At 39.4% G+C, this 26,298-nt stretch overlaps 1 protein-coding gene across 2 annotated transcripts; it reads left to right on the forward strand.

The window, feature by feature from the left end:
• The first annotated feature begins 239 nt into the window (after window positions 1-239).
• Window positions 240-24,581, forward strand: trim33 (tripartite motif containing 33). Of its 2 annotated transcripts, XM_073470169.1 has the most exons (20): window positions 240-842; window positions 7,228-7,346; window positions 8,180-8,339; window positions 8,682-8,814; window positions 10,158-10,274; window positions 10,424-10,538; window positions 10,994-11,140; window positions 11,726-11,843; window positions 12,145-12,443; window positions 13,727-13,921; window positions 15,338-15,538; window positions 15,759-15,891; window positions 16,545-16,608; window positions 17,336-17,486; window positions 18,298-18,710; window positions 18,851-18,962; window positions 19,044-19,118; window positions 20,473-20,625; window positions 22,641-22,691; window positions 23,800-24,581. In XM_073470169.1, the coding sequence occupies exons 1-20, from the start codon at window positions 263-265 to the stop codon at window positions 24,022-24,024; spliced, it is 3,561 nt and encodes a 1,186-aa protein (XP_073326270.1). In that variant the 5' UTR covers window positions 240-262; the 3' UTR covers window positions 24,025-24,581. The 2 variants fall into 2 exon arrangements, with proteins under 2 accessions (XP_073326270.1, XP_073326271.1); XM_073470170.1 differs by lacking the exon at window positions 22,641-22,691.
• The last annotated feature ends 1,717 nt before the right edge of the window (window positions 24,582-26,298 follow it).

Consider the following 26,298-nt stretch of genomic DNA (forward strand, 5'->3'; position numbering starts at 1 on the left):
ATTCTGATATAATGCTATTTTTACAAATTGATGAATTTATATTGTTCACCACAACATGTAGGTCTATAGTATTTATGATAGATAGATAGATAGATAGATAGATAGATAGATAGATAGATAGATAGATAGATAGATAGATAGATAGGAACAAGCAAACAAGCAAATAAACAAAGTCGGGTCTTGGTTAACGTCATGACGTAACGTACGTACTCCTGGTTCGAGAAGTTACGCAGGACGTGCAGCGGTTCAAAGAGGAAGGAAGATGGCGGATAACAAAGGCGAGGAGGATATGGAACCGTCTGCTGATACGGACTCAGTGCCTTCAGCGCAAGAAAATGAGCAACCAGAGACGAAAGTCGAAAATGCGGTAATAGTCATTGAAGAGAATACAAAGGTTGGCGAAGAACCACAGTCCAGTGATACCGTTACCGAGGCACCTACACCCACTAGCGACGGAGGGGACGCTAGCAGCGGCGGAGCTGCCGCTGCTGCGGGAGGGGAAGCCAATGGTAGCGCTAGCAACGCCGTCAGCCCGGTTCGCTCCAGCAGTACCAATGCAGAGCCAACGGCGGCCGAAACCACGACCGCCGGGGATGCTCCCAGTGGCGGACTCGCCACTGAAATGTCCCCCCCTCCGACGGCTCCAGCGGCCGCACCGGTATCCGCTCCCATTAATTTATTGGATACGTGCGCAGTGTGTAAACAAAGTCTTCAGAGCCGAGACTGTGAACCAAAACTTCTGCCTTGTCTGCATTCGTTTTGCCTCAAATGTATCCCGCAACCAGAGAGACAGATAAGTGTACAGGTGCCTGGACCACACGGGCAAACTGACACACACATAGGTGAGTTTTTCCCGAGTAAGTAGCTACCTGTGAACAGTCTTCTGCTCTGTCATCTGATGTTTGATAAGATGAATTGCTGTCTGTCCGATGATCGTGCTTGTAATAGTTGGAGGGGTAAACTTCAATTCCCATTTTTTGGTGAAAACTGAGATCGGCTAAGAGACAGCTAGGATGATGACTACACCTAAATACACCGATGCTTACCGGCCAGGGAGTTGAATTTCAGACTATTGCATTGCACAGAAGAGGGTGGCGTGTGTGTCTGTGGTTAAATACACTTCTGTCTCCCTTAGGGACATCATTGGTCCAACCGTTGATTACTTCTCCCACTGTAGTAAACAGGTGGCAGTGAGTAACCTGAAACCAAAACCACCAGTTCAGTTTTAATTGGGAAAAAAACTGTTAAGGCACCATATGTATGTGCCGAATCGATGATGGTACCGAAATAATTTTCCAACAGACTTCACTTTATCATACTTGCCATAATAAATTGTAAAGCAATATTAATTTGACAGATGTCCAGTGGCTTTCTGTCATGCCAGTCTCTCTCTCTTGGTTTGACTATTAATTTCATGAAGATGAACAGATGCTGATCAAGCAATGTTGATAATGCACCACTCCATAGTCGGTAGCAAGTAATCAGAGTAGAGTAGGAGGAGTAGAAATGTAAAGAAGTATCCATAGAGGATTCCTTGGGATCCAGATGTCATGTGTACATGTAAACAGCATGTTATAGATCGATACATGCCAAGTTATCTAAATGACATGTATCAAAATACAACTTTGGAATATGTCTATACTGTTATCTCCTCTCTTGTAATTATTATATCTTCATCCTGGAATTAGGGCTGCACAATATGGTATTTGAAAAGATCTTACGATTGTGATTTGATTCATGGTTTGTGACTGGGTTAATCATTTTTGCATCTCAATTTTCATTTGAACTGAAATACTAAAATCTCAATTTTTTATGGTCTGTACCAAACAAACATGTTATCTTACATCTGGGAAACAAAATGTGTTTGCCAGGGCATCACTACAGCACTTCATTATAATGCTGCTTTGTCACAAATGTAACTTTTATCAAAAAGTGCACGTTCCTGCAAGTTTAGGATGTTTTATTGGTTATATTGCAATTTTTCATTAAATTCTAATTAATAGTGCAGCCCTACTCAAAATTACAAGATCCTTTGATATAATAATGAGGTCCACAACTCTTTGATTATGATTTTTTTCTCTCAAAATTTTGTGAGAAAGTTGAGTCATAACTACGAGATAAGTTCTCTTATTTGTTTTTCTTTAGTTGAGCAGGATTCAATACAATTTCCTGTGTTGTTTAAATGCACACACAAACTTGTCTTATTCATGTGTTTGCTACCTTATTGAGGTTAAAAGATGCACACATCTCACCATCTGCCTAGTAGCCTCTATGATGTTGATACATTTTTGGGAAGCGTCCCAAGAGTCAGTCAACAACAGTGGTGTACCAAAAGCTTCATTCATAGAGCGAGCAGACTAAGACTACAGAAAAAAATAGTTTTGGTATTTGGAGTTTCACTTCCCCTCAAATATAACAGATGAGTATCAGACTCAGAATTCCTTTATTTGTCCCGCAAACGGGGAAATTTCTGTGTCACAGCAGCCAAAGGACAAATGTTGTCTGTCATTTTGTACTGGGAACTGTTCAATCAGTTATCATCCTCGTATGGCCTCTCTTGAAGGGAGATTTCTGCTAAATAAACCCGGGTCTTTGTTGTCATCAGGTGACATTTTGTAAAGGAACTCTACTGATAATATACTGGCAGATGTCTGGATTCGCTACAACATCAGTGTAGAACTGACCTGAGCACTAGCAGTGTACACAAAATAAGTGTCGTATTTCAAGTTCAACGGAGGGACTCTTACAAGTGACTCTTGTTGAGAGCTCATATTACTCTTTATTCTCCAGTTTTTATCTACATGTGTGGACTTTTACCTCTGTACAGTACCTGCCACCAAGCTTGATATAATTGTATTAGTCTCAGTCTCAGTGGAGAGTTTTGATATCACATGATCTAAATGCTGTTTTCAGGAATTGCATTAGTATTGGTTTCAGGAGAGTTTCAGAATCACATGGTCTGAATTGTATTTACAGCACTGCCTGTCACCACAAAGGATTGCTTCTTAGTAAGGCTGCATGATGTAGTAAAAAAAAAAAAAAATTTCACAATATGTTTGACAGATTCTGCAATTGTGATATGATTCACAATTAGTTGGAATGATATTTTTTGCATCACAGTTTTCATTTACACTCAGCTAAAAGTACTATGATCATAACAATGTAACATTTGTTGTGGTCTACAAAAAAAACAAACATGTTTTATTACATGTGGAGAACAAGAAATGTTCAATTCAATTCAAAAAACTTTATTTGTCCCCGGGGGGCAATTCAAGGCAAGGCACGTGGAGCAGATATACACAACACAACACAACACAACACAACACTTAACAGACAACACAACACAGAACAGTCAGCTAGTTAAAAGAAAAAAAGAAAAGAAGATTAAAATAGAGAAATATAAAGGTATAAAAAAATAAAAAGAGATATAGGCAGTATTTACATAAGGTGCAAGTTGGTACTGAGGTAGTTATGAATGTCCATATAAATATAATAAATAGATAAAGTGGGGATGTGCTGTCAAGAGTGTGGACAAAGCAGCATTGTAAGTCTGACAACAGGTATGTTGGCAACACCATCTCTGTAACGCTACAGCACTTAATTATAATGTGTGTCGCACATTTGACCTTTTTATAAAAAAATTGCAGCTTCTGCAAACTGGATGTTGAATTCTTGACCACATTGCGATTTAGATAATGTTTGGATTGACTGAACATTAACATATTGTGTTTTTAGGGAGAGTTTCTTTTAATCTCACTTCAGCAGACAATGTGGTTAATATGATAAGACTCAGCCCTACAATTTGAAAGTGATATGGCAAACTGTTTTCACTTTGAATGTTCTTTGGTCACAGTTGCTACAAGACTCAGTCGTTCCTGGGCTGAAAGTTCTGAAGAGGAGTCTTACAACATTTCTTATAAGTTAACATAATAGTGAACCATACAGCGTCTGGTACAGTCTTTCCAAACTACTTTCCTCAGTTTGTGAAAGTCCAAACATCTCAGAGAATTATTAATTCACCTAATCCACCTTAGCAGTTAAATCCCACCAAAAGTTTATTGGTAACCAGATGTATAGCATTGATTAACTTGGCTTTACATAAAGGATTACTAAGTATGCAATTCCTGCCCAGCAGCCAGTATTCAGGCTACTGATTGATAGTATTAAATCCTGTTCCTTACCTGGTTGGAGGAAAGCTGGCTAATAAGTTATCAGAAGCTATAGTATGTGAATATACACATAAAATGAGGAAATGTAAAAGCCAGGTGAGTAAACTGCTGATATCAGAAGCAACTTCCCTGCTACCTACCTGTATCAACTAATTCATTCATGAATTCACCCTCATTTTCTACTTCCCCCTTGTAATGTCAGGTGTAATAGGTGGTAGCAGCTTGTTAATGCGACACCCTGTGACATGCGTTGTTGCGTCTCACTAATATAGACCTTAAAATATCCAGAGGATCCTGTCAGGTGTCTGGACAATACTTTATCTGATGCACATAGTTAGATTTGCATCAACCTGCACAATACTACTTCATAACTAGATAAGTCATGTTTTAATCTGCATGATATTTGATGTCCTGTGAGATTTCTCTATTTTCCTGTGTTTTGAGGAAATTTAGTATTATTTGGATCCCACTGTAAGATGTGGTTGCAGCTTGCTCTAGTCTATCAGTTGTACTAGTGGTACCAAGTGCATGCTTAATGACTAAATTAATATTTGGCAAAGCAATAGCTGTATTCTGTCAAATCAACCTGTTAATGGGCTTAAATATTCTTATAGTCTTGTTTACCCCTCAATTTCTTTACTAGAGGATTGTACTGATGAATGTAGTGAAACACAAACCCCAATCCTGTTTTATAGTAAGGTTTTAATTGTGGATGTTGATTTGAAGGAGGAGGGGGTACACAGGAGATATAGCTGAGCATGGACTGCTCCAGTTCAAAGTGACAGCTGTGTGGCACATTTGTTTGTGTGTGTGTGGTTTTAGGGGTTGTGTTGATTCCTCAACGCAATCCCAGTCCAGCTGCTCTCACAGCCAATCACTGGGGGACCCATGCAGCTGGAGCTTACACAAACCGGCTGTGTGCTGCTCAAGCCAGTGTAGTCTGGCTCAAACCGGCTTAAACTGGTTTTTACCTCAGCTACAGGAATGAGATATTATTATTCTAACTCAATTTAAATAATTGATTTTAAGTTTAATCTTGTGCATAATATTATACTTTAGAAAATAAATGCCAACATTAATGTGCTGAACTAATTATTTGTTGGGGTGTTTGATTATAGCAGTAATTCAACTAATTCCATTAACAAAGCAAACTAAAGTGATTAAGTGGAATCAGTCCTTGTTTTTTGGCAGAGTGATTTAATATTCTAATAAAACTGCCAAGGATGACAGGATTTAATCTTTTGGAGACGAGCACTAAATCAATTAGCCCCAAATTAATGGGCAGGAGGTATCCCACAGTGCCAAGAATTTTTTAATAACAGGAATTTACCTTAAGGAAATTATGGAAATAAGCAGAAAGTCTACTGTAGGCCTCTTATTATCTCTCTTATGTATGGCTTTTCCCTGCCTGTCCAACTCAAATGCAGACAGCCTCTGTATTGGCCACCTTCTTTGTTAATAATTCCGACAAAGACAGTTTTTTTTAATGCCAAAAACTTGTATGCCATTCATCAGCAGATCACCACCTTAGGCATCAAGATAATAACACTTAAAACAATCTCTGCAAGATCAAGGTAAAGGATGAATTGTTGTTATTTGTGAGACAAACCAATGTGTGTTTGTAATGAAAGCAAAATCATTCGTTTCATGCAGCAACACCTATTTTAATTGCAACTATTGAACTGATTTATTTACATCGCATGAATATTTGATTAGAAAGTAATTGCAGTTTTTTCATTAGCATCCATGTCATGAGACCCAGTGTCTCCAAATTAGTACAAAATTGTGTTCCACAGGACAAATAAGACACACATCTTTAACTGGATATTTGTTCTTCAATTTTATTTCATATTTTCATTGTCTTTTTGCCCCCAGTAGCTTCCATGTGATGTAACCCAGTGACTCCAAAGCGATTCCAAACATTATTACTACACTGGACAAATAGGACACACCTGTCTCTATTAGATTGAAGTGGTTCTTCCATTTATTTATTCATTTGGTTATTTTTTTTTATGTCATATGACCCACTTGTTGGTATCTGTTCACTGAACACATTGGAACGCTGTTTTCCTTCTTAAATCTAAGTCTTTGTGCCCTTTCGTCCTTTTCTGTCTTGTTTCTTTGTCTGCCCTTTGCCTGCCTGAAACCTTTTTTAAAGGTTGATGCGAGAATGGATAGGCCAAAGGAAGGGAGAAAGGACACTCTGCTGAGTGCCCTTATGTGATTAGTTGTTAAGTCCTCTCTTGATCAGGTTTACGAATGGTTAGGTTTAGGAATGAGTTGTCTTATGTCTAGTTAACAGTTTGAATCAGGCATAGAGAGGCTGTATAATGTGCAGTCTTTTTTTGCGGTTGGTTTGTATAACAAACAGCCAGCCTGGTGCTAATCCCGGGGACTGTGACCTGTATTTTCCTCTATAGTTTCCCTGGTAAACACACCAACATCTTCAGCTCTTGCAGTACCTCTTGACTGTCTTGCTGTTTCTCTTCTGGGGTCATACTTCTCCTCTGGAGCCACTCTTTGCTGTTGAACTGTCTCTGTGCTAGAGAGAGAGGACATGCCTGGTGTCCAAAGGGTGGGCTGCCCTTCACCAGCAGCATGTAGACAAACCCTGCCTTGCCAAACTCAAGTAATGTTAGTCCTGCGTCCAAGCTTGGTGTGTGTGGAGGGGCAGCCCGCCCTGAAGACACCCGACCTTTCCACTCGTACAAAAGTTTTGCAGGATCTCACAAACATTTCACGGAATATTTATACAATATATACAAAGGTTTTCCGAAGATCTTGCAAAGTACCTCTTAAAAAATTTAATTAATGTTCATTCCTTTAGAGTTAAGGGAACAGGTTCCCTTAGAGTTAAGGAAATGAGAAAGTAGGGCTTCCTAAGAACTTGTATAAAAGCTTAATTGTTACTGCTTGTTTGGCTTTGTTTTAATTTACCTTCAAAGATCATTCATCAATGAAATGTCACTAAGCATTGAATTTGTAACCCATTGTTTGACCTTTTGATTCTCATTTGACTCAAGGCCCCCCTTATTTTCTGTATCTTCTCTGTCTTTAGTGAATGTTATGCGCTGTTCAGTGTGCCACCAGGACTACAAACAGAGTGACATTATTGACAACTACTTTGTCAAAGATACCACAGAAGCCACCAGCACGTCTGATGAAAAGTCTGCACAGGTATGTCAGAACAGTTGGCCTTGTGCTCATGGTGTTTTGTACATAAGTGTCTCCTGATATTCTCATATTTTATTTTATAATAAAATGAATACAAGAATCCATGAATCAGGCCAGTTTATCTAGTTATGCACAAGTTCAGTTTAGCTCATAGCATATATAAATACTAAGAATCAGATTATACACTAATCATTGTATAATCCCTTTTTCCGAATATATGACGGAGCTTAGTTTTGTTTTGATTGTTCTGGCTTTCCTTTAGCACCACCAAATAAACCCCACTCTCTTGATCAATTACTCTGACACAATTTTTGCATTGTACAATCATGTTCACATTTCAAATGAACCACTTGATTTTAGAGAACCCATTTAGTTATTGTCACCATCAGACCATACTTTTCAAAAGATTGCAATACCTGACACCTTTTATCAAGTAATGCTTGTTCACAAAATACATTTATGGAGTACAGTGTTGACTAAAGACACAGTGATAATAATATCAAATGTAAGTGGTACCTGGTGGATTACTTTTTGGTTTAATTTTTGCTATTAGAATTTGTGTAGTATGACAATCACCATGTAGTTTAGGCTTTAATACACCAAACTGGGTTTTCTATACAAGTTATGCAACTATTCACAGAACTACCAATATAAGGAAGTTAGTACTTTGACATCAGACATTTTCTTCAACCTGGATGTGTTTTACATTGTCCTTAAACAAGTACTGTTAATGCGTTGCATCAGTATTGAGACACATTGTTAGGAGTTTCCCATTCAGCACCAATACTATTCTATGTAGAGTTCTCTCAGATGCTTATTGGTGTTATCTTCTCAAGGTGTGCACAAGTTGTGAAGACAACGCAGGAACCATAGGCTTTTGTGTGGAGTGTGGAGAATGGCTGTGTAAGACCTGTGTGGAGGCCCACCAGAGGGTCAAAATTACCAAGGATCACAAGATTCGCACGAAGGAGGATGCTGACGCTGACGCCGCCTCAGGTAAGATGGCTGACCCACACGGTGAAGGGCAGACCGATGTTTACTGAAGCTAAAACTGCAGAATTCTCAACAAGACAAACCCTAGTTGAAGCTGCTGCTGATGGGGTGTTGCCATGGTAACAGTGCTGCAGAGTCTGGTTGCTGATATGGTAACTCTTGCTCGGGGACCATACATCCTGAGGCTCTACCCAGACACAACTACTTTGACGCAACTTTCTTTTCATGCCGATGATTTTTGTCTCATTAGTTCTGTCCCCGGTTTCTATGATTAATTTGCCTCCATAGATGTTTCTCTCTGTACAGATGAGCATCAGTGACATTTTTTCTCCTGTGTGTCTATAGAGTCCGTCAGTACGTCAGGGCAGAGGCCTGTTTTCTGTCCCGTCCACAAGCAGGAGCCCCTGAAACTTTACTGTGAGACCTGTGACACTTTGACCTGTAGGGACTGCCAGCTGCTGGAGCACAAGGAGCACAGGTAGCTCATCGTAACACACATCTATACTATTTCTAGTTTTCTCTGTCACCTGTCACCTTCTCTGACTGGTATTTTATAATGTTTATGTTAATTCAAATTTGCATATTGGTTGTAGACTGGTTTACTGTGTTTCAGACCATTAACTACTGTTGTCATACACTCAGCATTACTGCTATCAATTTCCCAAATCACAGCGTAAGATTTGTGATTGATATCCTACCGTAGCTCATTTCAGTACATTATGAAAATCAGTTGCAGGGAGCTGAAATATGCTTCAGACAGGTAATCCATCACAGTGGAGCATGTGGTCACCTTAATGTTTGTGGAACTGGGAGTGTGACTGCACACAACAGCTTTTCTGCAAGTCCGACCAAAAGGTTTCAAGATGTGTTGGTGATAAAAAGGCAGTCAAAATAGTGGATATAAATGGCCTAGCAATATAGTCCTGTATAAATCTTTTTTTCCCGCATTTGTCAACTAACTTATATTTATGTAGCTCATTGTCTTGTCAAGCCTATTCAGACATTGCATGTAATAACACCGTTGCTTTAGTCAACCCAGCCAGCAAAACCTAGCTACATAATTGGAAAAAGGATTAAAAACCTCAGGAAAGGCAATTTCTCCCCCATATGCCCCTTGATATTTCAGTGGCATTTACTGTAATGAACAAAAAGCTCTGGAAAGGTCTGGCTATGCTAGACTACAACATATCCACTACTATAAAAGCCAATGCGAAGTCCAACAAAACGAGTTCTGATCACACCCCTGTTCTGTGCTTCTTTTAGCACTGACCACAAGTGCATTTGGAATCATATCTCGAAATCCTCTCAAGGTGTTAAATCAAATCAGGAACGCAGGGAGCCGACCTAAGTTATCAGCTGGTGTACCATCCGGCTTGCTGTTCTATATTTAGAACACCATATAAAATCTTCAGTGTTAGGTTGGTTTCCAACAAAGCAATTGGTGGATGATATCAGTAGTTTGAAATCCTTGTGATTTGAATCTGGAGCCCTGCTGGTTTTTCATTTTAGTCATCTAATCAGGGATTGATTTACATCTTGCAAGGTGAATGGAAGATCCAGCTTAGTAGGACAGAAAATTAATTATGCTTTTACCTATGATGGCAAAAACAGTAGTTGCATTCACACACGTTTCCTTAGCACTGGTGATTAAATTGCGAACATTCCCATTTGACAGGGGCTCTTCATTTTGGCCCATTTGTGAACTTCTAATGATATTTCGTCCCTAGAGGCCGAATGTGTTTTTTGACACAGTTAGTAAAATCATGTTCATTCAGTTCATTGAAAGTTGTTGATGACTGTTAGTGACTCTTCGTCTGTCAGGTACCAGTTCCTGGAGGAGGCTTTCCAGAACCAGAAAGGCATCATTGAGACCGGCGTGACCAAACTACAGGAAAAGAAGAACTACGTCCATTACTCTGTCTCTCAGGTGCAAAGCAGGTGCGGGTTTTTCTTCATCAACTTCCTCTCCAGTGCTGTCTGTTGAGATACTCACTATATGTTAACACCTGACATATGCAGTCAGTATATGTAATTCTGGCTCATTTCTCTTTCACATTTTCTCTTTTTTTTGTATGTTTTTCATTCAGGTTAAAAGAGCTGAATGAGACACATAAGAAGGTGGAGCACGAGATTAAAATTGCAGTATTTACTCTAATTAATGAGATCAACAAGAAGGGCAAATCCCTACTGCAGCAGTTGGAGGTAAGATAATATTAATAAAAGGCAGTCTGACTCAGAGCTTCATGAGGTGCTGCAAAATAATTTAAAAAAAATTAATTCTGTTTACTAAATATTTCATCCCATGAATTAAAAATAGTTTGAATTTCGTCCTCCTGCTTTATCACAACTGTGATGTGATTTGTTTTTCTTCACTTGGTTCTATCACTGAATCCAGTTTGTTGTATATTATACGCTGTCATACTTGACTACTTCCCCATTAGCTGTGCTGTGATTTATTTAATTGTTTGTCTTCGCTGCGTTCTATTCTGGAGTGCTGCAATAACCCAAACCCCCCATAGGGATCATTACATTTTAATCTAATCACATCATCTGATTGATCTCTATGCATACGCCAACATCTTTGTTGTAGCTTGGAAAGCAATATGGCTTGGTCAAGGCTCATTCATTTAACCAGAATAATCTCACTTTCTGTCCAGAGTGTGACCAAAGAGCGCACTATGAGGCTTGTGGCTCAGCACAAAGATACCACCCAGCTGGCCCAACAGATCCACCATGTGCTCAGCTTCTGCTCCTGGGCCATCACTACTGGGAGCAGCACAGCGCTGCTTTACAGCAAGAGGCTGGTATGTTTCTCTTGAGCACCAGATTTTCAGTAGTTTAAGAGGCTAAAACCTACGTCGTGTGTGATCATGATAGAGTGTTGCATTCGACTTTGGTTGGATCCAATATTTTTTCTGTACCTAAGAAGTGTCACCAGTTATAGTGTTAAATTCTGTATTTGAATATTTAAGATGTGTCTGCAATAAACTATCAGATGTAGGGTTGTATTTAGTATATTGGTATTTTGCTGCCCTGGAAGTCTATTAGCAGAAGTTTAAGAACATGTCATTTTATTTAGAGTACTCTAATGGCTCAGCCTTTTCTACTATCTAAACTTGCAGAACCAGCTTTTTTTCCCCCACATTATGTTGATGAGATTTTTTTTTCTTTTGGGCTCAAACATGGGACGTTTTTGCCACGTGGATTTGACTACTTACCACAAGACCATCAGCAAATTAGATAATTGAGATAACTTAATGTGGGATTGTGGGGTAATGCTCCCAAATGGCATGTTGACAAATGAACTATTTGTTGCTCCGAGATAGCCAGGCTTATTCTGTGTGTGTGTGTGTGTGTGTGTGTGTGTGTGTGTGCGTGCGTGCATGTAGATCCTGTTCCAGCTTCGCCAGCTCTTCAAGGCTCGACTGGAGCCAGCTCCCCAGGCCAACGGAGTTGTGCGCTTCTTCTGTGATCCCACGTTCTGGGCCAAAAACGTGGTAAATCTAGGTGAGAGAGGCCTTTTTACTTATTATCCCTCAGCAGTCATTAATCCCTTTTTAAATATTGACTTTGGGTCTCTTATTGATTTATTCTAATCAAGCTTACAACTGAGAACTGTCATAATTTGCCCTTAAGTTCAGATAGTCTTGCTTTGCTGTATAATGGCCATAAACATCATGAAAATGAAGCAGTGAGCAATTGATCAATGTGCCCTGCTGCATATATTAAGTAAAGGAATATTTCATACTTCATGCAGGTGCACTTCTTTAAATTGTTCTTAATGTTGTCTTTCTTACTCTTATTGTAGGTAATTTGGTAATTGAGAAGCCACCTCCTCCTGCACAACCGCCCAATATGATGGTAGGAGGACCGCCCATTTCGACAGGCCAAAGCCACCCCGGCAAACACCAAGGACAGATCAACCTAGCGCAGCTCCGTCTGCAGCACATGCAGCAGGCGGCATACGCACAGCAGAAGCAGCAGCATCAACATCAACAACAACAACAACAGCAACACCAACAGCAGATCCAGCAACAGATGCGCATCGCCTCCCAAATGTCCCAGCAGCACCCGAGACAGTCAGGCCCACCTCTGGTTCAGCAGCAGGTACGGAATACATTCACCAATCAATGTACCTCTGTGGAATAGAGTGGAAATTTGCTCCAATTGTTTGCTTGCGTGACTTGTCCAAATATACTGATTTAAAAAAAAAAAATCTGCACCAGGTTGGATAAGCAAAATGTCCAAATGTCTTGTTTTCCATTTTAAAAAAAATAAATTTATCAATATATTTAGTTTTGGATAAGATTCTGTCCAGACCGTTGAGAGCTTTACCAGAGTCTGTCTATATGAGATCAGGATTATTCATAATGGAGCCATCTGAAGGGATTTAGTGACAAATTTCCATAAGACTTAATCCAAAAAAAACCCCTAACAACATGTGGGACATTGGCTGAAATAGAAGATCTTAGAAGGTCTTTCTTGAAAGGGTTCTTTCTCAGTTTTTTCTTCTTAGACCATACCAGTGTTTTGCATTTTTCAGGTCATTAACTAGAAATTACTTTCTTAACGTTGTTGATGATTATTTTCGAAAGCATACATTTTTGGATTGAGCTCATACCTTCGGAATCTGTTTCAGTTAATTTCAATACATCAGGAAATCAACTTACAGAGAGTTTGAACTTGATTGAGATACAGTAAGCAGGTTCTTACCTTTTATTTTTATTTAGAGTTTTTGTACATTGAGTGAAAAGTAATCGGTGGTTTGTTAAAGGAACACCTTTCTATTCAAGATTTAAGAACCAGCAGCAAAATAGCATTGCATGCAACAAGTAAATAAACCTGGGTGGTGTCAAAGGTCTAATTGGAACTTAAAAACAAATTGACCAATCTCAAGCAAGGGTTGAAGTCTCAAGAAGTTGATTTTTATTCTGCACAAAAATAAATGAAAATCAAATGAATTGATTACTTCTCTTTCTCTTCTTTTTTATTTTGGTCTTTACAATTTTTAATGGCTGTAATAAAAGACAAGAACCCATAGTGGTCTCTTAAGGTCACTTAGGACAGAAGATACAAACTATGTGATTTAGTGTTGTTAAAACAGGGAAAAACAACAGATCATAGCATATAAGAAGCTGCAACCAGTTAATATTTGGTATTACTCAAGGATAAATGCTTGAAGTGATGAATTGATAATTTAAGTCTTTGGTTGTTTTCTGTAGATCGGCGAATCCATAAATCTACTTTTCATGTCAGCAATAATATGTGTTGCTCCTATAATTGCATGACCCTGAAAATGCTCTGCTGTTTGAATGAATTGCCATGATTATGTGTATCCAATGATCTGATTTTCATATGGTCTGTGTGATTTTTTTTTTTTTTTTTGACAGCCTCCCAGGCTCATCAGTATGCAGCAGCTACCAAGAGGGCCTGGGGGCATGAATGGTGGGCCAGGTCCCCCCATGTACCCTTCTTCCCACCATATGCGTCTCCCAGGTCCACCACAGGGCAGAATGCCTACGGCTCAGCCGAGACATAATGGCCAGCAGTACCCCCCCATGATGCAGCCTCAGCTACAGAGACAGGTCAGTACAAACACACTCCAGTTTCACCATATGGAAATCAACAAACAGATTTGGATTTGGATATTTGTCGTACATTTTATTTTGTTTTTTGTCTAACACTTTTGTTGCTGTTAATGTTGGATTAACTGAAACTGATGTGCAAATGTGACTAATTGTTTAACCCAAAATGTCAGTCTTACTGTAATAGCAATTACTATAGAGACACAGGATGACACCAAACAGAGCCTAACAGCCTGCCTCAGAAATAATATACAGTATATGCAGTATGTTGTTTGTTTACATCCTTTTTTATCTAATGCATCTAATGCAAAACGATAAATGGGAAGACCAACGGACATAGACGTGGGGTTTTGTAAAATATTTAAAATCCAGCATTGTTTACATCTATGTTTACTAGCTTGCAGCCTCCTCCTCCCCCCCCCCCCCCCCCCCCCCCCCCGGTCTTTGTCGTCACATTGCAGCTTATCTTAGCTTGTTACCACCACCTGTGGATCACTGGAACAGAATGACGCTGTTGACATGACTGATGCACATGTACAAGTTAACCAAATGGGGACACACTCTGAGGAAAAACAGATCCGTAGCTCTACTTGAGGTCTAAAACTTCACAGGGAACCTTTAACTTGCATATTTTCTGCCAAAATTAAATTGAAAATTAAAATGTTATGTCCATTTTTTATTCAGTTTCAATGTACTTGAGCTTGTACTGAAAACAATAAATACAGGTTTGATTTTGGCGGTAAAAACGGAATTTCAAACATAAAAATGTATTTTTTAGCATTATTTTATGCAAACAAATGGCTAATTAAATTAGATTGAATTACTTGAATTAAATAGTGAAATATCTGAACCTCCCTACACAAGATGCAGTTGAGCCAAAATAAAACGGAGTTGTTCAATCAAAAAAGTTGTTTTACACTATTTTCTTAGCATGGTGCAAATATATTGTTTCCTCATTCACATCACACTGCCTTAGTAATGTATCTATACATATAAATCTGATTATTTGCTTAAGTAAAATAATATGTACAGTATAAAATGTACACTGCCTGCATGTAAGACTAGGTAAGAGGAACCCCCACTATATCCAGCTCCTTTTTCTTTGTGTCCAGATGTCTATAGAATCTGAGATGAGCCACCAAAGGTTTCGTTTCTTACTACAATCGGGGGTTTGGCACCTTTTTCCTACTTTGTCATTTGTGTGTCTTGTGCAGCATGTGTTGTCACCCAAGTGCATGATCGTGGAACTATGTTGTTTTACCACAAAGAATATTTTATAAAACTGCGTGAATGACCATGATCATTGTTTCTGTCTGCCCTCCTTTCTTGCCCTCCTTTTTTCCCTTCTTTCCTGTCATTGTCCTTCCTCCCCTCCTTCCTTTGTCCTCCATCCCTCCCTCTCTCTTTTCTGTGCAGCATTCCAACCCGGGGCATGCAGGCCCTTTTCCAGTGGCATCCCTACATAATGCCAACCCCACAAGTCCCACCAGTGCCAGTATGGCTGGTGCCCACGCTCACCGCAGCCCTGCTAGCCCCATCATAGGTCCCATCGAGCTCATCCCTTCCGTCACCAATCCTGAGAACCTGCCCTGCCTACCTGAGATCCCGCCCATTCAGGTGCGCATATTCTAACTATGTTTCTTTGATTCAACCAGGGTAGGATCCATAACATTGTTTTTATTCACCTACCACTTTTAGATTTCTGCCAGTCGAAATATTTTTTTTAATTAAAATGAAAATTAGAAAAAAAAAAGTGTATTTATATACATGTTTGACCAGGCAGCATATGGAGAAATTCATTGAGCTCTTGAGTAACATACTTTTCTGGCATCATTAGCTGGAGGACGCAGGTTCCAGCAACCTTGGGCACCTTCTGTCTCGTTACATCACAGCCAGCACGCAGCATCAGCTTGGCTCAGTGGACATGAACCCCTCACCTGGACTGTCCACACACTCGTCTGGATCTTCAGGTACTCACGTGTTCATTTACATCTATGAGAACTGAGCCTTCCCAAAGTCCTGACTTGAACCCCATCGAGAACATGTGGACTGAGCTGAAGAAACGAGTCCGTGCCCGGAAGCCAACAAATTTAGTTTACTTCACCAATTCTGTCAAGAGGAATGGGTAAAAATTCAGCAAGAGGACTACCAGAAACTTGTGGATGGCTATCAAAAGCACCTAATTTAGGGGAAATAGCCATGGGACTTTTAACCAAATATTAGAATTACTGTATGTATATATTTGACCCAGCAAATATAATATATGTTCCTCTCATTCCATCACAAGGAAATGAGTTGTAGAAATCATTGGAACTCGAGTCTGCCAGGACATACATACATTTTCTTTACAAGTGTATGTAAACTTTTGACCATGACTGTATGTAATAAATGGGATTAGCCACAAAAGTGATAATTCTGTAAGCAGAAAATTACCATTACATGATTGTCATTACTATGATATAAAATGATATAGTGTGAAATATTGGAATGTTGCCCATCCCTTTATCATATCCTGTATCTCCTTCCTAGATACTCTGGAGAAATGAAACTGTCATGTACTTGCACAATAAGAAGTGATCACTGTTGTTTCATCACCTGTTTCCTGTCTCTTATCTATCTGCAGGTCTGTCGAATGCACACACACCAGCACGACCTTCTAGCACATCCAGCACAGGCAGCAGAGGCAGGTAAGACGATCCCAAGCTGTTTTTAAAGCAAAACACCCTGTAAACATTTGTAGAAAATTAACTAAGCAAACCTTTAATTTGTCACTAGTTGGGTAAACGTAGCTGCATGTGACAGAGGAAAATGGCTAAACTTGCTAGTGTAATAGACACATTAGCAGACTGTGAATGCTTGGTCGTTAAAGTTACAGTTTTTGTGAGTATTCATTTGAGGTTAACTCGAAACTCCTACAATGGTTACTGGTTTAATTTGATGTTACAGAGCACTTTGTCTCTCTCAGCATAATGCCACAATTATGGCAAAATGTGTGTCTATATGTGTATGAGAATGAAAGACAATAGAGGGCAGCATAGGTTTGTGCAAAGACTGGGCTGGAAATGGTGTAGAGATCGGGTGTTCGCTCAAAAATCCTGTATTTTTTGCTTCTACCATCTCACACTATTACCCAACCCACCAATACATAATGCAGATCTTTGGCCAGATGCTTTCAAATTGAAACTAGGGATGGGATATCTGTTGAAAGATACATGAGATGAGGATGGGTGGGTCAGACAGTTATTTTGTCTTCTTATGTAGTAGATTAAAAATCAAGTCACAGAAGTTATGATCCCTGTATAGTCTCAGTGAACAAATGATTTGAGTTGAAATTAGTAGTTATCTATTTGATGTTATTAATAAGTTTGCAATTGCATTAATAACTTCTCTATGGTTTGTTATTGTGTGTCTAAGCTGTAGCTCTGCAGGAAGGGCGGGGGCAGGAGGTGGAGCTACAGTGGAGCAGGTGAGGGTGAAGCAGGAGCCTGGTACAGAAGACAGCTACAGCTGCCCAGCCTCTTCTATGAAGACGGAGCGGGGGAAAGATGCCAGGAGTGCATGCATGGTATGAATACTATTCTTCAAGAGTTAGTTTTAAAAGAAGCTCTAGGGTTTGTGAATGTGTTAACTAGGAATGGACAATATTGAATTTGTATGCCTCCACGATAGCCAGGGCCTGAGGCATTATGTATCCATATGCAAGTACGTCATAGGTCAAAGGTCAAGGTCACTGTCGCCTCATGTTAGTCTGGGCCATTCCTGTGAACGTGATATCTCAAGAACGCCTTGAGAGATTTTCATCAAATTTGGCACAAACCCACACTTGGACTCAAGGATGAAATGATTACATTTTGGAGGTCAAAGGTCACTGGAACCTCACATCTTGTGAACGGAAAGACAGCCTAGGTGTGAAGGAGGGCTGTTTTGGCGTGCAGTAAAAGTACTTGAACTATGATAACATTGTTTAGTTATTTATGATCTTACCCAAAACAACAGACAAATGTCCTCAGTAAGATATGCTGAATATACAATGTAAATAAGAAGGTTTTGAGTATAAACAATATATGCCTGATAACTGGTAATGGCTTAATGGACCAGAACTAGAGGATCCCTCTAACTACATTAATTGGCGTATACTGGTAAAAATGCTTTTGCGTTTGTCTTAGACATACTCAGATATGCCCCTCTCATTTTAAATAACACAGCGTCACAAGAGAATGCAGTATGGACAAAATGGGAAATGGATGAAAATAATACATGTGCTCCATCCTTACAGACAGTTTTGTAATATGTGTGTGTAAAAATGGGCCAGATAATTCTAAGATTATCATACCATCTTAAAACAGTCTAATGTTTTTGTGTGCATTTTCCACCAGATGAGCAGCCCAGAGAACAGCCCCCTCCCTGTGTTGGGAGCCATATCTGCAGGCCAAGATGCTCTCAAGGCTTTAGGGGAGCGCATCAAAACAGAACCCCAGTCTGAGACCCTTTGTTCTGGACTAAATGGCTCCTCTCCTTCCACTACCACTATGACCTCCACTACCTCGTTATCCGCCGAAAACAGCAGCAGCAAAGCCGGTGCTTCGCTCACTAATGGAAACTTAGACAAGGGGACAGAAACCAAAGTGGGGCAGTCAGCTGGAACAGACAACTCTGGTGGGAAAGAAGACGATCCCAATGAAGATTGGTGCGCTGTCTGTATCAATGGTGGTGACCTGCTGTGCTGTGACCGCTGTCCCAAAGTGTTCCACATGAAATGCCATGTACCCACCATAAAAATCTTACCAAAGTAAGTGATCGTTAAAAGTGATTTCTTTTTCTGTTCTGGTGATGTATTTTTATAACTACAGTTTAACCGCTGTTACAGCCTGGGCATTCCCAAATTTATGAGAATATGAAAAGTGTGACTTTATTCCTTTTTAATCTCAGGGGTGACTTTCTCTGCACGTTTTGCCGGAGTCTCAACAGCCCTGAGTTGGAGTACTGCGAAGACAGCCGGAAGATCATTGGAGAGCAGAGCTTGAATCCTGAGGACCAAAGGGTCAGTACAGCCACTGCACGCTCAAAGGCCTTTTCCTGATAAGAACGAGGCAGTTGATTTTCTCTCCTCCTCTCTCTGCAGAGATGTGAACGGCTCCTGCTGAATGTCTTCTGTCATGAGCTCAGCGTGGGCTTCAGGAAACCTGTTCCTAGCTCTGTAAGTAGCTCTACATGACACACACAAACACACACAGATCAGCCAGTTCCACTACCTGTTGGCCCCTATCCTGTATCTTCTGTCCTGTTCTTTTACTTCTATTTCTCATATGGTGACAAGCTTTTATTTTTCCTCCTCTGCTTTTTTCAGTCCACATCTACTCTCATCTTTGTAGCTGTTCTGAAACAAAGATGTTTGAAGTACACATGGTTTCCACAGATAAATACATGTTTACTTTACTGTGGAATCAACTGCACTTTAGTTCAAATTCCAAATGCTTTTAGTCTTTTGCAAACCAGGAGAATTTTGAAATGCTCTGCAAACACCAACGGCAGCAGCTGTTTTGTATCCTGTGTGCTGGGACTGTGTTTTGCTTGCTAAACTGTATCATTTTTTTCCCTGTGGTCAATAACTGATTAGTTCATTGATTAGTCTTGGCAGGCTCATTATTTTATGAACTCACACAATATGCTAAGGCACTCTTCTGATGAAGAGCTTTACAAATAAACCTAATTTCATATAGCCTTCATGTTTGCAAAGCAGGTGCCTGACAATCGTAATCACGTCTGATTAACAAGTTTTCTAGATGGTTGAAAGGAGAGGCGATTTGTATTTTCCACATACTTGTGACAAGTGGAAAATATTGTTGATGAGCCTTATTTATTTCTGACCATTTTCATGTGTTTTTCTTCCATGCTTCCTTGCTACAACATTGCAACACATTTTTATTTTAAATTATTTTACGTTTAGTCAGCCAATGATTAATCAATTAGCTGTCAACTATTAAATTAATCACTAACAATTTTGATAATTGGTCATTTTGAGTGATTAAAAAACTCAAAAGTTTTCTGGTTCCAGTCTCTTGACTCCTAATATTTTGTGGTCTCTTTACCCCTCTATAAGAGTAAACATTGAGAATGTCATCTTGGGCTTTGGGAAACACTGATTGACATTTTTTCCCATTTTTTGAAATTGAGATTATTCATTAGTTGAAACCCTACTGTTTAGCAGTGTGTACCTCTCGTCTTGGGCACACGCAATGTCATGCTTCATCCCCAGTTTAGTTATGGGTGTGGGCTTTCTTGCATGTTTTCCTGTACTATCTCCACATTTCCTGGCTGTCTCTACTGTAAAGCTATCCAATAATAAATTTAGACGGTGCAGTGCATTTTGGTCTGACCAGTCACCACCTGTTTGTGAAATCACTAGATTCCCTGCTAGAACTAATATTCATGCATCAAAGTTATTTTTCCCGAAACCTAAACCGTAGTTCCACTGGCCTTTGGAGTATATTGTTGCTGTCTGACTGCAAGCCACATTGTTGCAATTGTCTGACCCACTTTTTTTCAACCAGGTGCCGAACTACTACAAGATTATCAAGCAGCCCATGGACCTGAAGAGGGTGAAGAAGAGGCTGCAGTTACGGAGCTCCCAGTACTACCAGTCCATCCAGGAGTTTGTGTCCGACATGCGCCTGATCTTTAAAAACTGTGCCAAGTACAATGAGGTGAGCAGCATGAGTCTTGAGCCTGCTTTGGGAAATGGCATCTGCTTGTGTGTGTGCATGCAGACAGAATGATATGAGTTGAAGTTTAAATTGCCACCAGCTAATTACATAGCTTAGATACAATCAGTCGACTATTTACAAGCTATACTAAAACACTAATAATGAGTAATTTCCAGAAATGTAAGTAAACAATGAAAAAAACAGATTAAACAGTGTCCATATGTCAGTGTTTCATTCCATATATCACTTCAATAAGGCCAGTGCAAACCAATATATTAGTCCAACCTTGTGTGAAGACACAGCCTGACATTAGTAAAGGAAGTCGTGCTTACAGCCTGCAGAGTGTCCAGTTTTATCCACCTACTAACACTGGCTGTTGAAGGATGGAGTGTAAAGGCGTCATTGCTTTAACTTCATTCTGGCTGCACGAGCACTGTTTGAATCCTGTTAACACTGTCTGAATCACACTGATAAATCACAAGTTTGGGTTTTAATGGATGACAGTGTTCACTGAATTATTTCATATTTCACTTCATCTTTAAGTATATTCTTATGGGGGATGATATTTTTGAATGTATATTGGATGTATTTATTTCATTAGATTCTTTACATGTGGATGCTGGTGTGGGTATCCGTTCAATAACCTATGATACCATACACCTTCTGTGTATATTGGAACACAGTCTTGCTTGATATGGGTCTACTATAAAGTCCAGTGTATATCATCATGTATTATACCTTCCAACCACATGAGGGAGCTTCTGTTTCATCGAGAAGTGAACACTGTCTGGAGACAGACTACCCGGAGACATTACCATTGACTCATGGTGATCTTAAAGGCTCTGAGCTTTGCAGGACAACCTCACCATATATATAATGTTCTTATCTAACCAAAATTAACAGCAAGCCAGGATCTAACTTGGGAAGGATGTTAATGTTTGAGACACCTTGTGTCATTTTAGTCTAAACAACTTAACAATATAGAGCAGAAAGACATCATCAATGTAATGTAATTAGATTACTCAAGTCCCTTTTTGCTAAAGTAATGAGAGCAGAAGGAAGTCCTTGTTTAGAGTGTAATTACTCATGGCAACAAAAATGAAGGGCTAGACTGAAGATGGATTAAAGCTATTTTTATTGTTTAATCTTCCAGAACTGAAGGTTTTCAATCAAACAAATCTTATTACAAAAAAATTGAATTTGTATGATTAAAGAATCAGTTTCACTTTAATAATAGAAACTGCCTTTAGATGTTTCTTCTGACATTTGGAACAGCTTTGGGTCTGTCTGTTGAGCAATTAGTCGGTCTTGGGTAGGTAATAATTTACAAATGGGATTTTTGTTATGTATCTAAGCCATTTGTATAAGTGTGGGAATTAGAAAAAGTTCTGATTACTTTGTACCAACAAAATATAAAATGTTAGCTAGGAAGGGCTGTCCTGTTTAATGCTGTCCTTGCCAGGAAAAAAACTGCCTTTCAGAAGCTATCAGAAGTTATAATGAAGAGCTGTGGAGAGCAGCAGTACTTAAAGCACTGTTTAATTGAGGGCTTTGATAATGTTAATAGCATTCCTACTTCAAGAATAAACTATATTCAGTCAGCTACAGTTACATAATCTATGATCGATTCGTTCCTGTGATTACATCAGTTGTAAAGACTAAATTTTTGACACATACTCTCAATATATAGAACCTTTGAGAGTTGTGTGAAATGTGTATATGTAAAAATATATATATTGTATGTACCCCCAAACTGAATTTGAGATTATTTAAAATTATCTTTAGTTTCTTGTTGTCTGTTTGACTAGATGGACCTAAGAAGACCTAAGACTGAGTGTAGACTTGACTTGCTGTTAATTTCTGCAGTACTTAGTGTTGCGCACCTTGTAGACCTGAGCACAGTAGGCTGTAAACAGATTTCTGATCTGTTATCTAACCTGCCTGTGCTGCTGTGAACTCTTTTCTTCCCCCTGCTGCTTCACTGTGTTTGTTGTAATGTCATTGCCCCTCTTTAGATGTCTCGAATAATCCAGGTTTATGATGAGGAGAAAAAGATTAATACGCAGGTAAGACGTTTCAAGTAGAGCACGTATGTCCTGTCCCCTCCCACTGACGCTCCAAGAAATGTTTTTGCCCTTCACCTTAGAGAATCATGACAAGAAGACTTGGGCAGTCGTAGAGTTTCAAACTATAACGATTACACATGAAAGGCTGAAAAAATGTATTACATTCTTCCCATTTAATTTTAATGAAAGGTGATGAGAACAGTGTGATAGATTGCAGGGTGTCCGGAGGTCCTGATAATGTCTAAAGATGTCTCAATGTATTAATATTTGGTTAAATTTACATCAGAGGTCTTGAAGTTTATTCTGTCAGCACTGCTTGTTGGATTAGGAGGTGCTGTTTCCAGCCATTTCTGTAACTTTGCGAAACCAGCAATCAAGACATTCACTTCCACGTCATGCCATGATTGGTCAGCTATGTGGATGTGAGACAGTTTGCAGGGTTGGAACTTCTCATTTCAGGGTGTGACCACATGAATGGTTCATTCTAAGGTGGATTTTGGCTTCCTCGGCTTTCTAAAAACCAAGGATGTACTGACTGTGACATCACAATCTTTCTCTTAATGTGAGTGAACCCCTGGGTTAGGGCTTGTTTCCTGTTGCTGGATCAGGGGATGTTGGATAGCTAATAAGGCTTTTCTTTTCATTAAGAAAAGAGAACATCTACAGAATTGTTGTTTTTTGTGTGTGAGTGATTTAAAAAAAAAAATGTTTTGAATGTTAACTTTGGTCTAACTGGCATTAAAGGTTTCTAACAACGTTTAAAACATGCGCTGCTGGTTGATTCATTGACCCCGAAAAAAAGTATTTTAAGCCAGCCTTTTTGAAATGTTGAAACTTATCTGTGAGTTGTGGAAATGCTTCATGGAGCCACAGTGGGACAGGGAGGCAGGATATCTCTGCAGCAAGGTTTAGCCAGGGCCACCCTGCCACCAGGAGTGTTAACCAGATCTAATTTGTCTCCTCATTCTCCTCTTCCTCCTCTCTGCCTCAACCCATTCATCCCTCCTGCTCAATGGTATTCTCACACCCGCTTCCTCCATGTCACTCTTCATTCCCTTCCTCTCCCTTCCTTTCCCACCCTCTCCTCCTCCTCCTCATCTTTCGGCAGGCGGGATCGGAGATGGCGATATCCGGTGAGGCAGTGAGCATGTACTTTGAGGAGAAGTTACAGAATATGTTCCCAGGGCAGAGCTTCCCTGAAACACCTGAACCCGAGGAGACTGCGGAGACAAACGAAAAGGAGGATGATGACACAGATGACTCTGAGGACGACTTTGTACAGCCCAGACGCAAACGATTAAAAACAGAGGACAAAGTGCTCCACATCAAGTGAGAACCACCCTCAAAAGAGACAAGAGAAGTGAAGAACTGTCTTCCTCACATCCCACACTTCTCTTTTGTTTGAGGCAGCAAACAAAAAGGACGAGATTCGCTGTACAAACTGCTTGTTTTATCTCATCCTTGCCTTTGAAAGAATTACTGTCAACTACATTAGACATCTGCCTTTATCAGAACTCTTGAGGACAGAAACATAAAAGAGCTGCATTTCCTTCTGATTTCATGGACACTCGAGAACTCGCTTGTACAGAGTTTGAAGTAGGACTTGTTTTGCAGTAGTTTGATGAGTTTAACGGTTGGTCCCTTATTTTCTATCATACATTTTCATTTGTAGATTTGTTGTGACAGTTGCTTTACAAAACATTTAAATTCCCTGTTCCCAGTTCTCAATGTATTATATCTATACTTTGACATGAAACCTACCAAGTATTTGTATGACTTTGTGGAAACGTTATGTAAATAAGAGAATCTAGCCCATTGAAGGTATTCCTACAGTATAGATGTTTGGGTGCGTCATCAATAAAACCTGTTCTTGAAATATATCAAAGAAAATGTGTGGTGTGGTGTAGGTCTGGGGTGGCTAGAGAGCCGCTTAAGGAGAAGTTCACGAAAATTACAAAAACGACAACAAAAACATGTTCTGGCATACCCTTGATGGTATTTAGCCATGTAAATACATTTTGTTTAATTTGTCATGATGCCTGTTTTCAAAACTGCTTCACAGTGGAGGTGGATGGAATCACATTTGTGGTGCATACAAATTCACAACTACATCCCTTCACAGAAATGGTGTATAATAGTCAGCAGCACGCTGGGAAAAGTACAGGTGTTACTAATAACATTAAAGTTGAGGCAACGCTAACATCCTCAGTAACTAGTTGCTGTGATGGCTCTTTTGTAATTCAGTTGCGTGTTTAAGTTGTGACAGTGAGTCTGCATGAGTACTGGGAGTCTGGGACCCTGAAACCAAAGCAGCTAAATGGAATATAGCCATCATTCATTCTATTATCTACACCTGTGCTTTTCCTACTGTGACATGAGAAATTGTCCTTGTTGTAAAGGCCTACTGGTGGAGAGTGCTATGAACACTTGCAAAATTAAATTGCCGGCAGACAGTACTTTGGTAAACTCTTAACTAATATTACTATTTAAAAAACTAATGAGGACTATTAATAATGTTTTGTTTTAACTTCATTATCAACAACTGTCATAGATGGTTTAAAATACTGTTTTGGACAGTGACATTCTTAAAATCTGAAAATTAGATTAACAATAAATACTGAGTCAACACGGGATATCATGACTAACATGGAAAGTATTAAAGGGTAACTCCACCAACTCTACACATTAAAGTGTGTTTACAGTTCTTTGGGGAGTTCTACTGCATATGTGAAAAAGTAGTATAAAGCATTTTGCGGCTCCAGAGGAAGCTGCACTGAATCTGATTAATTGCCTCCAATGATGTCACTAGGTGGCAGAGTTGCATTGTGGGTAATTTAGGCACCAGGTTTTGAAAAGGAAGAAGAATGTGTGGATTGGTAAAGGTGATATCTCTGGTTCTGCTGTGCAGACTAGTTATTTGTTTTTTGAACTGCCCAACCATGTTATAGGAGTACAATGCTGTACCAGTGGACTGCTTTCCAAAACCTGGTGCCTACATTACCCACAATGCAACTTAGCCACTCAGTGACATCACTGAAGGCAGTTTATCAGATTACATGCAGCTACTCGAGCCACTTTATACTACTTTTTCCACATAAGAAGTAGTACTGCCCAAGACCTGTAAACACATTTTAATGTATAAAATCGCTGGAGTTACCCTTTAAGCTTCCTTTACATGTAAAAGGAATGTTTGGCCTTCTTGGGCATTGTCCTCGTGATGGGAGGACAAAAATTGACCGAACAGACAGATAGCAGCAGCTTAGTAACAACACAAAGTGAAGGATTTTATGGGTAATACACACTTAAATTAATCCACTATTTAGAAAAAGTCAGTATTAATTAAAGTTGTTTCCACTACTAACCCTCTTGCCAGTGATGCAGTCATAGTTTCTGTCTAATATTTGCGATAAGGGGCAACAAAATTATGTTGGTGGCCTTTTTTCTTTTTTTTTAATAAAGTTGCAACATTGTGATTACATCACTATTATAAGATATTGAACTTGGCAGTTGAAGAGAGGTGGCATCCTTATCTCTGAAAGATTGAATCCTCTTAGATTCTTCAGACAAATGATGTGATAGCCTATATCAGTATACAGGCCTAACTTGA

Source organism: Pagrus major, chromosome 7 (assembly GCF_040436345.1).
Source record: "Pagrus major chromosome 7, Pma_NU_1.0".
Classification (NCBI taxonomy): Eukaryota; Metazoa; Chordata; class Actinopteri; order Spariformes; family Sparidae; genus Pagrus; species Pagrus major.